The sequence below is a fragment of the Netta rufina genome (genome assembly GCF_964035555.1).
Source record: "Netta rufina genome assembly, chromosome: 3".
Taxonomy (NCBI): Eukaryota; Metazoa; Chordata; class Aves; order Anseriformes; family Anatidae; genus Netta; species Netta rufina.
The window spans coordinates 58,081,587-58,094,045 of NC_140125.1; the positions used below are offsets into that span (position 1 = coordinate 58,081,587).

The 12,459-nt window shown below is 41.5% G+C and overlaps 1 protein-coding gene across 1 annotated transcript in view; it reads right to left on the reverse strand.

The window, feature by feature from the left end:
- AIG1 (androgen induced 1) overlaps window positions 1-4,399 on the reverse strand; it is a 122,115-nt gene extending 117,716 nt beyond the window's left edge. Inside the window, exon 1 of the mRNA XM_084283801.1 lies at window positions 4,107-4,399. Within this exon, the coding sequence (XP_084139927.1) occupies window positions 4,107-4,247 (141 nt within the window). The 5' untranslated portion in view covers window positions 4,248-4,399. The remainder of the gene's footprint in view (window positions 1-4,106) is intronic.
- Window positions 4,400-12,459: the final 8,060 nt, after the last annotated feature.

A 12,459-nucleotide genomic window follows, 5' to 3' on the forward strand; every position in this document is an offset into this window, starting at 1 on the left:
CTATCAGCACGACTAAATTCAGAATGGGCACAAATCATTTATAATTTCAGCCATGCTTTGTTAAGCAGCTATCTTTTTATCTAATAACTGTACCTCACACGATTTAATAACTAGTAACGAAAAATGTAAAGGATAAATGACGGATCTACAAATTCTAGTTCCTAGCACTACTGTTGGTAACATGCCCCTCTGAATTCTTCCAAAGGCAAGAAATGAGCTAAGTTTTGATGACTTATTTAAATTTAATGAAACTAAATCTAAGCATATTTTCTACACAACAAATACAACATGTATTAGCAAAAAATAAACTGCAAGCAAAACTTGTAATTGTTTTTTTTTGTGGAACTCAATCTGCCAGCAACATGTAAAAGTAGATGCACAGACATCTTGCTATTTCTTTTATGGGAGTAATAAAAATCTATGGCCAGACAGATTTATATATAAGCAAAATGAATTCCTCCCTAGCCTTGGCTGCCCTGAATCGAGGTATGAATACTCGTGTTAACATTCTGTTATTCAAAACAGGGACATTAATCATAATCATAAAACATAACACTTCAGACTGCTTCCAAAAAGCCAGGCTTGTTTTTTGTCTCTGTAGCTACCCCAATCAGCCTGTCAGAGAGCCCTGATGATTAAAAAATCCAAACAGGATTTTATTATTGCAAGCATATGTGCGTGCAACAGTGTATCTTGGTTTATTCACGCTTGTTTGAAAAGTAAAATTTCCACAGAAACAGCACAATAAAAGTTACAAGCTGTTTAGATGAGGCACCCCTTGTTAAAGTGATACATACTTAGGTGAACTTTTCTGCTAATTATTGCACAAATCTAAACACAAAAAGTAGAGGTGGTCTTCCTTTGGCACCCACAGGCTCCACTTCCTTCCAGAATACAAATTGCATTTACTTTTTGTCTCCTCTCGTGACAATGATAAAAGAACCAAGAGAAATAAAACTTAATCCCTTCAGCAGTAAGGATCCTGCCAGACCTAGAAAAGTTGTCACAAAGGGATCCCTCAACAAATGTGTGTTTATAAAGGCAGGTGCACGATTACAGTGTATGCAGAACGACCCAGTTATCTTTAATTTGGCTACTTCCAGCACTTACACAGCTGAACAAACAGCGGCACAAGTAGGGAAGATTTCTGGAAGATTTATGCAGCTGACAAACTTGTTGCAAAGAATCCTTTTGTACTGGCATCATTTTCACCCTCACATACCTTTCACTATAAGGCTCAGCAATGAACTTACGGATAACAGTGCAGGGAACGGTGGAGCAATCCACTACTGAAGCACCAAGTGGTGAATCTGAGTCTAACAAAGGCAACTATACAGGAGATTTTAGGCAGATCTCTTGAAGTTTACCACCTAAATCCAGTTCTTTGCCGTTCCCACAGGAACTAACCCTGAAGCTTGGTTTGTATTGTGAGGCTAAATGGTCTTTGATTTGATCTGCTGGGCCCACTAAGTGGTCTTGGCAGCAATTATTAACGTCTTTGCACCTCCCTTTTTTGCTCTGTAATGACACTGGCTCTAAGCAGAAGTCTGTACCACTTTTGGAATAAGCGGGGCAAGCACCTATAACCTTCACATACATGGGAGAAAACCCCAAGTGGAGAAATGATCATTAGTAACAGTGAGGAGCATCACCAGTGTACTGACAAAACATACTTTTGGTACGTTCTCCATTCCAGTACATTGCTTCATAAACCAGAAAAATATGGAAATTGAAGCATGTCTATGGAAATAGACAGAGATGTTTAGAGAATGTTGCCACCGTATTAGCAACTGCAAAGAAACAGAGTCAGTAATTGGAATGACAGCAGTTAGAAGAAGTCATTGATAGTGCTTATTTTCCTTCATAATCCAAGGACAGGTGAGATTAAGCAGGAATATTGGCACCCAAAACAATATTACTTAGGTATAAACATCCAAAATATTATGGATGGACAGGTACCTTACAGCTTTAGCTTTGTATGAAACAATTTCCTCTTAATGCTGGACTTCCACAAATCGTGTAAGTGCTGTTCAAATCAATAAATAAATTTAGAATATTTTACTCTGTCTAGTGTGTCAGTGTCCAAACTACTAGATTTTCATAATTTGACTCAAAATTGCATTACATGCAGGATAATTTTAAGTCATTTCGCACAGTACCTCTGCAAAGCCCGCTACCTGAATTTCTGAGACATTTACTGACGCTGAGACTGGAGAGGAATGTTCCATTATAAATGGGCAGGTGAAAAAATCCAAATGATTTTTCATATTCAGCTCATAAACTCACTTTTCTCTAAAAGCAGTAGCTGTTTTTGGAAACAGATTTTCTACGTGCTTCTATGATGTCAAAGATGAAATCTCTGCTTGTTGGAGGTACAATCTGTAGCAGGAACACGTCTGCCAAGACTCTGGCATGGCTGCTATTTTGTCTAGACAGCCTCTGAAAATGACTGACAGAGGAACACTGCACATGGCTGAGGAAACTGAAACTTATGGAAGAGTTTTTCAAGACTAAGCCAACACACAGGATTTTGGAAGCGTGCCTAACATCCTCCAACCTCTCCTCCTGGTATCCTCCTCACGAATCTAACAGTATTTTGTTTCTTCAAGTCTCCCAGTTGTCCCGGGAGAAGCGAAGGTATATTTGCTTAGATAACACGCGACCAGGGCCTTTTGGCCATAAGTAAACCTTGTCAACAAGTGGGGAGGTCTGTTTGCTGGCAAGTCACTGAGAAAGGCATGCAAGCAGTAGTGTCTGTTATTCGGAGGAGTGAAGACTGTAAGGAACTATTAACCTTTTCTCACCTATACAACTTGGTAACTATGAGAAACACGTGACAAGTATTAGCTAAATGACAGAAATGACTAGCCGCAGCTGATCGCTGTTCTAGATGCTTCAAAATGCACTATATATTTACCTTGACCTTTAGGGCCACGTCAGAAGTAGCCTGAACCATGTGTGTGTTTTGACAGGAAAGTCCACACGAACTTGCTACGGACAGCAGACTGTAATTTTGCAGAAGTAATGAATATAATGCACTGTCAAATGTTATTTTCAGTGCATGACAGCCTCAGTTCACTTAATCCTCAAGCAACTGTCAGGGCTAGACGGGGGGAAGAAAAAGGAAGAGGCTCGAAACCACATCACTGCCTTTTAGCTTTAGTTGGTTTATATCCATTTCAATCCCCACTGAAGTCGACAGCTCCCCCCTAACTTACTGGGATTTGATGCTAACTTCTATCAATAAATATCATTGCCTGTGCTGTTCAGTAGCCTGGAAGAATAAAAAAAGGTGAATTTAAACATTAGTTTGTCTCTATTTTGCCTTAAGAGAAAATCAGGCCTTAAGACACCACTTCACAATAGTGTTAAAGCACTAGTTGGGGCTGTGGATCCCCAGAGATCCAGCCAGTTTTCCACACCCAACACAACATTATCCTGGCTACGTGAAAAAACGTGGGAGCTGCTGCTTGTCTCTAACTAAAATATGAACTGTGAGCAACCTTTGCTTAACCCTGATAAGGAAACTTCCCCGCCCCACCTACGAGGTCAGCAGTGGTCTCCACAAACCCAGCCTGGGGCTGGATGCGGGGCGCTGGGACCCTAGCAGGAGGCTGTAAGAAGCCCTGGCAGCTCTGCTACTGGCACCCTGAGACACTTCTGCACCTGCAGGCCCCGTGAAACGCCTGCAGACTGGCAGGAAAGGCACCGACGGGCTTTTTTGCAGGCGCCGAGGGGAAGCAGCTCCCGCACTTCCCGAGCTCGGCGCTTTCCCCTCCCCTCCCGGCCCTGCTCCCGCCCCTCCCCTCCCACCGCACGGCTCCGAGCGAGGCCAAACGCGGCCCCGCTGCCGCACGGGGCTGGCGGGGCAGCGGCCGCCGTCCCCGGCCCGCATCCGGGGCGGGGAGAAGCGGAGCGGGGCCGCCTCGGGGCCGGGGGCTGCGGCGGGCACCGCGCGGCGCCTCCTGCCTGCACCTGCCGGCGGCCGAGCGCCCCGCGGCGCCGTGCGGGTCCCCGCGTGGAGGTCGGGTGGGACGGGGACGGGGCCAGGGACACGCACACAGACAGACAGACACAGACAGGCAGGCAGGCAGGCAGGCGCTTACCAGGTCTATGAAGGTCAGGAATTTCCAGCTGCCCCCGTAGGTCTGGTGCGCCGGCATGTCGATGGCCTTGTAGTTGCAGAGGATGGAGCAGTAGGACAGCAGGATGGCGGCGCGCAGCACCTGGCACGGCACCAGCGCCATGTTGCGAGCGGCGGCACCGGCCCCGGCCCCGGCCCCGGCCCCGGCGGTGGCGGCGGTGGCGGCCCCGGTGGCGGCGTGTGGCGGTGCCGGCCCAGCCCGGGCTGCGCTTCCGCCCCTGCCCGGCCCTGCGCGCCGCTGCCGCTGCCGCCCGGCCTCCCGGCGCCCCCGGCCGGGGCGGAGCGGAGCGGGGCGGCCGCGCCGGTGCCCGCTGGGGCCGGGGAGGCAGTGGAGGGGGTGAGGGGGGTGGTAAGGTGAAGGGACGGAGGGGAGCGGCCCTAGGGAGGAAGGGGGGGGGGGGGGGAGCTGTTTTGGGTGCCGCAGTGCTGAGAGAGGAATTAAATCCGGCCGTAATTAGGGTTTTTAATCAATACAAGGGATGGGGGAGGTGGGGCTGCTGGCCCTACTCCGACACTTCATGCTGGTTGTAATCCACAGAGCGGCTGGCGCCCTGTTGGGTTTGGGCCCTCAGCCTTGCCCATGGTGCTCTTGGATCTCCACATGGGTCTGAGCAGGTCCTCAGAGCTGGTCCTCTTCCTTTAGTCCAGGAGAAAACAGAAAAAAAACACAATATGGCACTAAAAAAATACCTCATAGGTGTGAAATCAAGCGCAAGATGGTGCCTGTGGAGGTGAGCACCCCTGTGATAGGAGGTATCACCATGCTCAAGGGCAAGGCCAGTTTCTGTTAGCTGAGGTTTGATGTGGAAGGCAGATTGATGACAGCAGCAACTGAGAGGTTCCTGTGCTTGGACTTCTGCACCCCGAAAAGGAAAGGGTCTGAGAGTACTTGGTCGCGAGGTACACATTAAATTGCTCCACCATATGGAAAAGTTGTTGTAAAAACACATGGCGATGCCTGAGCCTGTATAGACAGACGTCTTCTATAAATACCATCTCCATACAAATATCATCTCCATACATCTGTCTTCTGAAATAAATATTTGAACAATAAAAATTTGAATCAATGACTGTGCAATGTGTTTTATTCGTTGCATAATGAGTAAATCTTAATCTTGCATGCCTCTTAATCTGGTATCTGCTGCATTCAAGTTCTGCTAAAACAAAGAACCATTTGGGAGAACATGTGCTAGCAGCTATCCTAGACAAAATTAGGACACTTTAAGACCCCTGCTTCTGTAGAGGAATTGTAATTCAGGCTTGGTCAAAGAATCTCCTGGTGGAAGCACGGAGCACAAATTTCCCACCAGATCATTCAGGTTATTTTACCAGTCAGTTCTGAGCCGCAAGCAAGCATTCTGTGGTATGTATTAAAATACTTCTTACAGTCTGACAGGCTAACAGGGTTTGCTTTCAATGAAATCTTAAGGCCCAGTAAGAGGTAACTGGATGAAATGCAGTGGTCTGCAATACAATAGGAGACTGTGCTAATAGCACCTGTGCTAATAGCACCCGTAGTGTGCCCCAGTGCAAGCGGAGCACTGCTGCTGAGAACCCAATGCCTGAACTGCATGTGATGGATGTCAATTTACAAACCAAAGCGTGGTATAAGTCCAGATGATCAGGAGATTTACTGCTAAAGTACACTCTTGATCTGAACTGTAGTGCTGCTGTAGAGGCACCCTCAGCGTGTGAGTCTCACTGCACTGCAGTTCTGTAAGCTCTTAAAGACAAGTAACCGTGCGGAGCTCCACAGCATAACTGATCATACGTACATACATACATACACATGCACACGCTTGTGTCTTGAGATCTGTCTCAGACATGAAGAATTTGGGGCTGTCTTGAGCCTTAGGAGGTCTGTCCTCTACTTCTCTAAGTGCACCTCTGTGTCACTAATACAGTACCACAGACATGAATACTCGCTGAACACATCTTGAAAAACACCATTCCCATTTTGCCTTTTAGTCACATGCTTTTAAACATCCCCCAGGGTTTGTGCATCCTTAAAACTTTTTTAAAAAGAAAAAAAAATTACTCAGACTTTTTGGAGCCCCATTTTCAATGCTCTTCAGTTCTACTCTCCAATCTTCCTTAGAAATCTCAGCAAAACTTGCAGAAAATCCTAACCTCACACGAAGAAAAACTTCACTTGGCCTTGTAATCCAAGGTGAAAGTCTAAACAAAGCAGAATGTATAAACACTTTTGTTCCCTATTTTTTTTTCTTCAGTCATGAAAATCTCAAGGCAGGCTAACAAACATGCCGGGCCCAGCCAAGCTTCTTCCTGGTCAAAGACTCCTCTTTATTAAGCATTTCTAGACCTCTGAAAGGAAACTGAATTCCTTTGTGGGTGGGCTGTTTGTGCCTGGGTCCTTTTTAAAGAAATATCTGTTGAACCTCTGGACAGTATTATAATAAGGACTAATTAGATTGTAGGCTGCCATTAGCCTTTATGTGCTACTTCAGAGTTTATACTCCCTGTCTATTGAAGTGAAGCGGCAAGGTCTTTTGTGGCTGTGGTTGAAATGGATTTGCAGTGGATTTTATTCTCCTGTGAGATTTGGTCTTATTGTTTTTCAGCAAAGTAAAAATTAGTAATTTACTAATTTTTCCTTTCTATTGCTACATGAATGCAACTTTTCCGTATTTTGTAATATCTTTAGATCTCAGATTTTTGATTATATACGTAAGTAGTAGTAAGGTAGACTACAAATGTGAAATATGATATTCAGTACCAAGCTGTGATTTTTTTCAGATAATCATATATTTAATAAATCATACATTTTTCCAATTGTAAATTGTGAAAAGCCTCAACTGAATTTTCCAAAGTCACATACTGTAAGTTTGTTTGAAAGTGAGAGTTTGACTTGGATCATCCTCCTCATTCAGTAGAGGTGGAAAATGGGTTTAGAAAGGAGAGAGAGTCAGACACACTGGTATATCTGGGATGGAAGATATTAAGAAACACTAGGTACAATGGGGGATAAGAAGCAAGATGCCTGAATATATGTCACAGAACTGAGTGGAAAAAAAAATAAATCTGAAAAAGTGGGTTTCCCATCCACTTGTTTATAGAAAATGCATTTTTTGCTGTTTGGCACTTTGGGAGAATAGCATGTAACATCTAGCAGGTGAGAATGCTTGTGTGGGTATTTTTTTCTCTCTTTTAAATTTTGTTTCTATTTTTTTTCTTTTTTAAATGAACAACATTTGAATTCCTGAACAGCATTATATTTTGCGTTAAGGAAAACACTGGTGAATGATCTTTTAGAGATGTTTTGAAACTTTTGTGTCTCCTTTGCCTTCTCTTATGCAATTGCTTTAGATGGAAATGTGCTGTTCACAAGGAATTATGCCACAAGCAGTTCCCTCCTAAGAATAATACACAGTAATGCATGCTTGAACTCATAGGAAATTGGTAAGTGCTGCCTCATCACAGTGTGTTCTTGGCAATGCACTTGATACTGCAATTCTAATATTTGAGGCACAAACTGTGCCAAGGTAAGTGTACTTGGATGTGTGGGAGGGTGAGTGCCACAGAAGAAGAGATGCAAAAATTAAGCTTTCTTGCAATGGATATAAGTGAAATTAATGGCATCGCTGCAAGTTAAAGATCAACAGGCAATTTTTGAAAATAAAATAGCTTGCCTTTGTCTAAGACAGAGGAGTCTTTAGAAATGTTCTAAGATTGTATGTATGTATTTAATATATGGCTCTTCACTCTATTACCTTAGCTATCACTAAGGTAATAAACGACCCCATGTATTGGAGGAGGATTCAACTCAAAATCCGTGGTAAACACTGCTGTAACTGAGTCCACTGTTAATATCACTAATAAAAATTCAGTCAAGTTTTTATTTCTTCATTCCCTATTTTTATTTTCTTAAATCAAGGATATTTACTTTGTACAGATATAAATGATAAAATTTGAGGAATAGATTAAAAAGAGAATAAAATTGAAAGAACACATTTGTGTGAGGTCTGAAGAGCAATGTGTAACACTTCTGGAGCTACTTGATGGCTGAAAATATTGTTGCTAATTTTGTTTTAAGTTTAGGTTTAAGAATGGCGGTGAAGTTACTAATTGAACATTTTGTACTGGCTATTCTACAGTATATATCTATCTATACTTTATAGTGGAGCTGGAGCAGAGACAACCAGGAGATAAGTGGAATAGAGTTTGGGGGAGCTGGAAATTCATTCATCCCCTCTGCAAGTTAAACTTTGTTTTATCCTGTAAGACCATGAACATAAAGTCCAATAGAATAAACTAGAAGAGGATGAATTGGGCGGTCATTTGTGTGAGTAATTGCAGAGATAAATGGGATACGTTTAAAAACCTTTAGGTGCCTTTTTGACTAAATTATCTAGTAAATCTGACTAGTTACTATAGTAATTGGCAATTGCTAGGGATAATTAAAAATGCACAAGATTTCAATTTTTTTTTTTTTTTTCAAAAATGTTTATGTGAATGTAGGTGCCAGAATGTCTATGTGAATGTCCAGAAATTCTGGTTCTGGACATTATGCACAAAACATAGCCTATTTCAAGCATCTTCAAGTCTTGCATATACTTATGCAGCCACTAACCTAGCAGCTTTATCATTTATGAGCAGCCCAGGTGGCACACTGGGATTCAGAAACCAATCTAAATCCTTGGAAGACTACATTTAATTTGGACTGGTTTAGATGAGTCACAAAACTGACCTTTCTCTTCATGTTTTCTGAACCTAAGCAGTCCAAAGTTTGAGTGTTTTTATTTGGGGTATTTTTTTTTTCCCTTGTCATATAAGAGAGATCTTTCTGTCAACGTAAATGATATGAACATTTAGAGCAACAATTAGAGAGAGGGATCTTTAAAAATTTCAAGCATTCCTGATGGAAACTGGGGAAATTCGGTATTTTTCGCTTTGTCACTGAAAACTTATCCAAGTGTGTCTATTATCCTAGTAAAGGATTCATTATGGGACAACAGCATGCTGCCTATTAAAGAACTGAATAGGGTATGATGGATTCAGACAGAAGACATCCACACTTTTCCTTCTTCCAAGACCAACACAGCTAGTTAAAACCTTATTAACTGTAATATGATGTTTTTTCTCTTGGGACTTGCTTGCTTGTAACAAAGATAGGGTGTATTGCAGGGGAATGCAAACAACTAACATTCGGTATTAGTATAAATTTAAATTGGTTACCTAAATTTCTGTGAACCGAATCATCTTTATGGAGGTCAACTTTTTAAGATAATTAATATAATGGGGATGCTTAAATACTATATTTTTTTCCACTTGTCCAGTAGAGTTCTTCTATCCTTCATGAATAAGTTAGCATGCTTAAATAACCTTGTTCTTTTATTGGAATTAGTCTTTAAACAGACTAAAGAATTCAACTAACCATCCAAATATGTGTTCAGTTTTAACACCTTCAGTGGATCTGAGGTGAAAATTTTAACCTTCTTCTGAATTTAATGATATAGCTTCCAGTGATAATAATAGGTGATCAAACCAGTGCTCATGTAACTTATTTATTCAAGGACAGTTTTCTGGTAACATTCAAAGTTTCAAAACAATGTGTAGAGTGTAGTCTCTGTGCCACAACTGGTACTCAATACATGTTGAATAACATTTTTCTCTCAATATAAGCAGATATTCTTAGTATTCATAAAATGCCAGTAAGTCAAAAGAGGAAAAAATAAATGAGCAGAAAGTTAAAGTAAAACAAAAAGCAGTTCAAAAACAAACAAACAAACAAAGAAGTGTGCATGCAAATTAAAGTATGTTATGGTGGCAGAAAGTGATTGCATCCTAAGTCCTCTACCTTTTTCACAGATTTTGCATTATTCTCTAAACTCTAAAATTATAGCAATGGATCAAATAACTTTCATAAAAACAAAACAAAATCCACTGTTATTAGGCTGAACAGATATACCATGTAGACCTTGTTACTATTTGCTAATTTTCAATTAATTCATTAAGATCATCTCTCATTTTTTAATTTTCAGTAATCAGTGTCAGTCTGTTATGAAAGCACCTCTGCAGTCTAGACGGCACATACTCATTTATGTGATAAATAATGGATAAACACTGAGTGTGCCATTAGCCGTTAATGCAGTAGATTGATTCCCTGCAGCACATACTCTCTGTCCTTGTTTTAGCACTTATGCCACCTGTCTCTTGCACTTACTGCATGATGCTTCAATAATGCGAATGGGGTTCCCTGATCATTCTTAATTTAGCTCATTTTTATTACCTCATAAATAGATTGGCACTGATATGACAGATGTGCAAATCAGAAGGTGCCTCACTACTACATTTATGATTGCTATTACTGCTCTATCCAATGGTTTTGGTACAATACAGACAACTTGTGGATAACCAGATAGAATCAGAAGACCCTTTTTCTTTTCACAGATCTCCATTTTAAATATTGCTACTGCTTTGTCTGATGGCTAGGACAAGGACTAGCTATTTAAAAGCTCTGGTCCCATTTCCTTGAGTTACAGGAATGGGGATTCAAAGTGAATTAAAACAAATTCAATATCAGAAAGACACCAGGACAGCTTGGCGTTCAACCAAGGTTTTGAAGGAGCTCAAATGTGAAGTTGCAGAATTGCTGACCAAGGTGCCTCACCAGTTGTAGAAATGGCCACTGTACCAGATTGCCAGCGTAACTTCCTTCTGCCAAATGGGCTCTTAAAGAGATCTGGGGAACTACAGACCAACAAAGGACTCTATTCCTGATGAGACAGTAGAGAACATCTCACAGAGTTAGATATCTGGTCACACAGATAAACATCATCTGTTGGGAAGTAGTCAGCATGTCTACTTTAAGAGGAAAGGCCATTTGAAGAACACATTGCACCTCATTTGCACAACTTTTATCCCAGTTTTCAGTCAAAACCAGGAAAATAAGGAAAACAATGTGCTTCACACACACGCAATACAAAGACTGATAAGCGAACTAGAGGTGCTGCAGTAGTCAATGGTGCATCCCAGAAGTAAAAGAGGAGATTCAGAGTAGAAAATTTACACAGGAAATGGGGAACACAGTTTCAACCTCACTATGTGCCTCAGCATTGCCAATGGGATAGTAGCTGACGGATGTGACTGTTGTTATTCTGTGTGAATTGGACATCTTTGACCCATGACAATGTGTTAGGTATGGCACAGTGACAGATTAGGACAAGAATGCCTGTTATACTGTAGGAAAGATGAATGAAGGAAAGCACAGGAAAGGAAGGACACACGCAACTGGAAGATGAACTCTTTTTCCTGAATAGTTCAGTGGTTAAAGCAGTCACTTGATATATGAGAAAGTTTGGTTCACTTCTTCCCAGAAGCAGAACAAAATAGAATCTGTAGTTCCACTTCTTGTTCTCTCCAATATGCTAGAAGATATGTTTGGGATGGGGATAGGATGCTTCTGATTATTTTTGGTGACCATATATTTTAATAAAAAATAAAATACTCTTTATTTCGATGATTAAGAGTCAGGTTTCATCTCTGAAGCAGGGCTGAAGGCTCATTATGACTGTGGCTGCCGACTTTTGTTTTATGCAAAGGGAAAAGTGGCATCTATAGAAAATTCTTATATCCCATAGCTGAGCCATTAAGGCTGTCACATGCAGATAATGGGAGAGCTACTCTGAATCTACTCTCTGCCTCATTCATGCATACCCATGACTTTTTAGCCTTGTATTTGGATTATTCTCCAAGCAAAGAATAGAACTTGTGTTGCTTATTTCTTGGGTAAGAATTTTAACTTTTAAGTTATTAACTAAACAAGAGGGAGAAAAGATGCAGGGAAAAACAGAGGATTCTTTTTGCATCTCTATGAATAGAATCCTCCCCCCCTCCCAAAAGCACCCTTCAGTCAAAGGGATCCAAGCATTTCAACAGATATCTGCAAATAATTTCAAGACTATTAAAAATGCATTTTCCCTGAATCCATTATTCCTTTCTTACTTGTTGAATTCTACATAGACACAGCTATCTGATTTTCTCCTTGGATGGGCACGTGTGACTTTCCTAAGCATGTGAGAGACCGCTAGCAGAGAAAATACCCTTTGAAAAATACCTCTACAGAGAGCTCGTTTGTGTCTTAGTATACCAGAGCCAAGAGCAGTGCAGGATGGCCAGAGATTTCAGGAGGTCTCCAGCACTAATTTTAGCCCAATTTTCATAGGAGCTAAGTCTTTAAACTAGTCAGGTTTGTGTAAATATATAACAGAAATATAGTAATCTGTTGTGATACATCTTTTGAGTTCCACTTACACTGAGACAGTTCTTCCAGATTCAATTCCTCACAGGGAGAG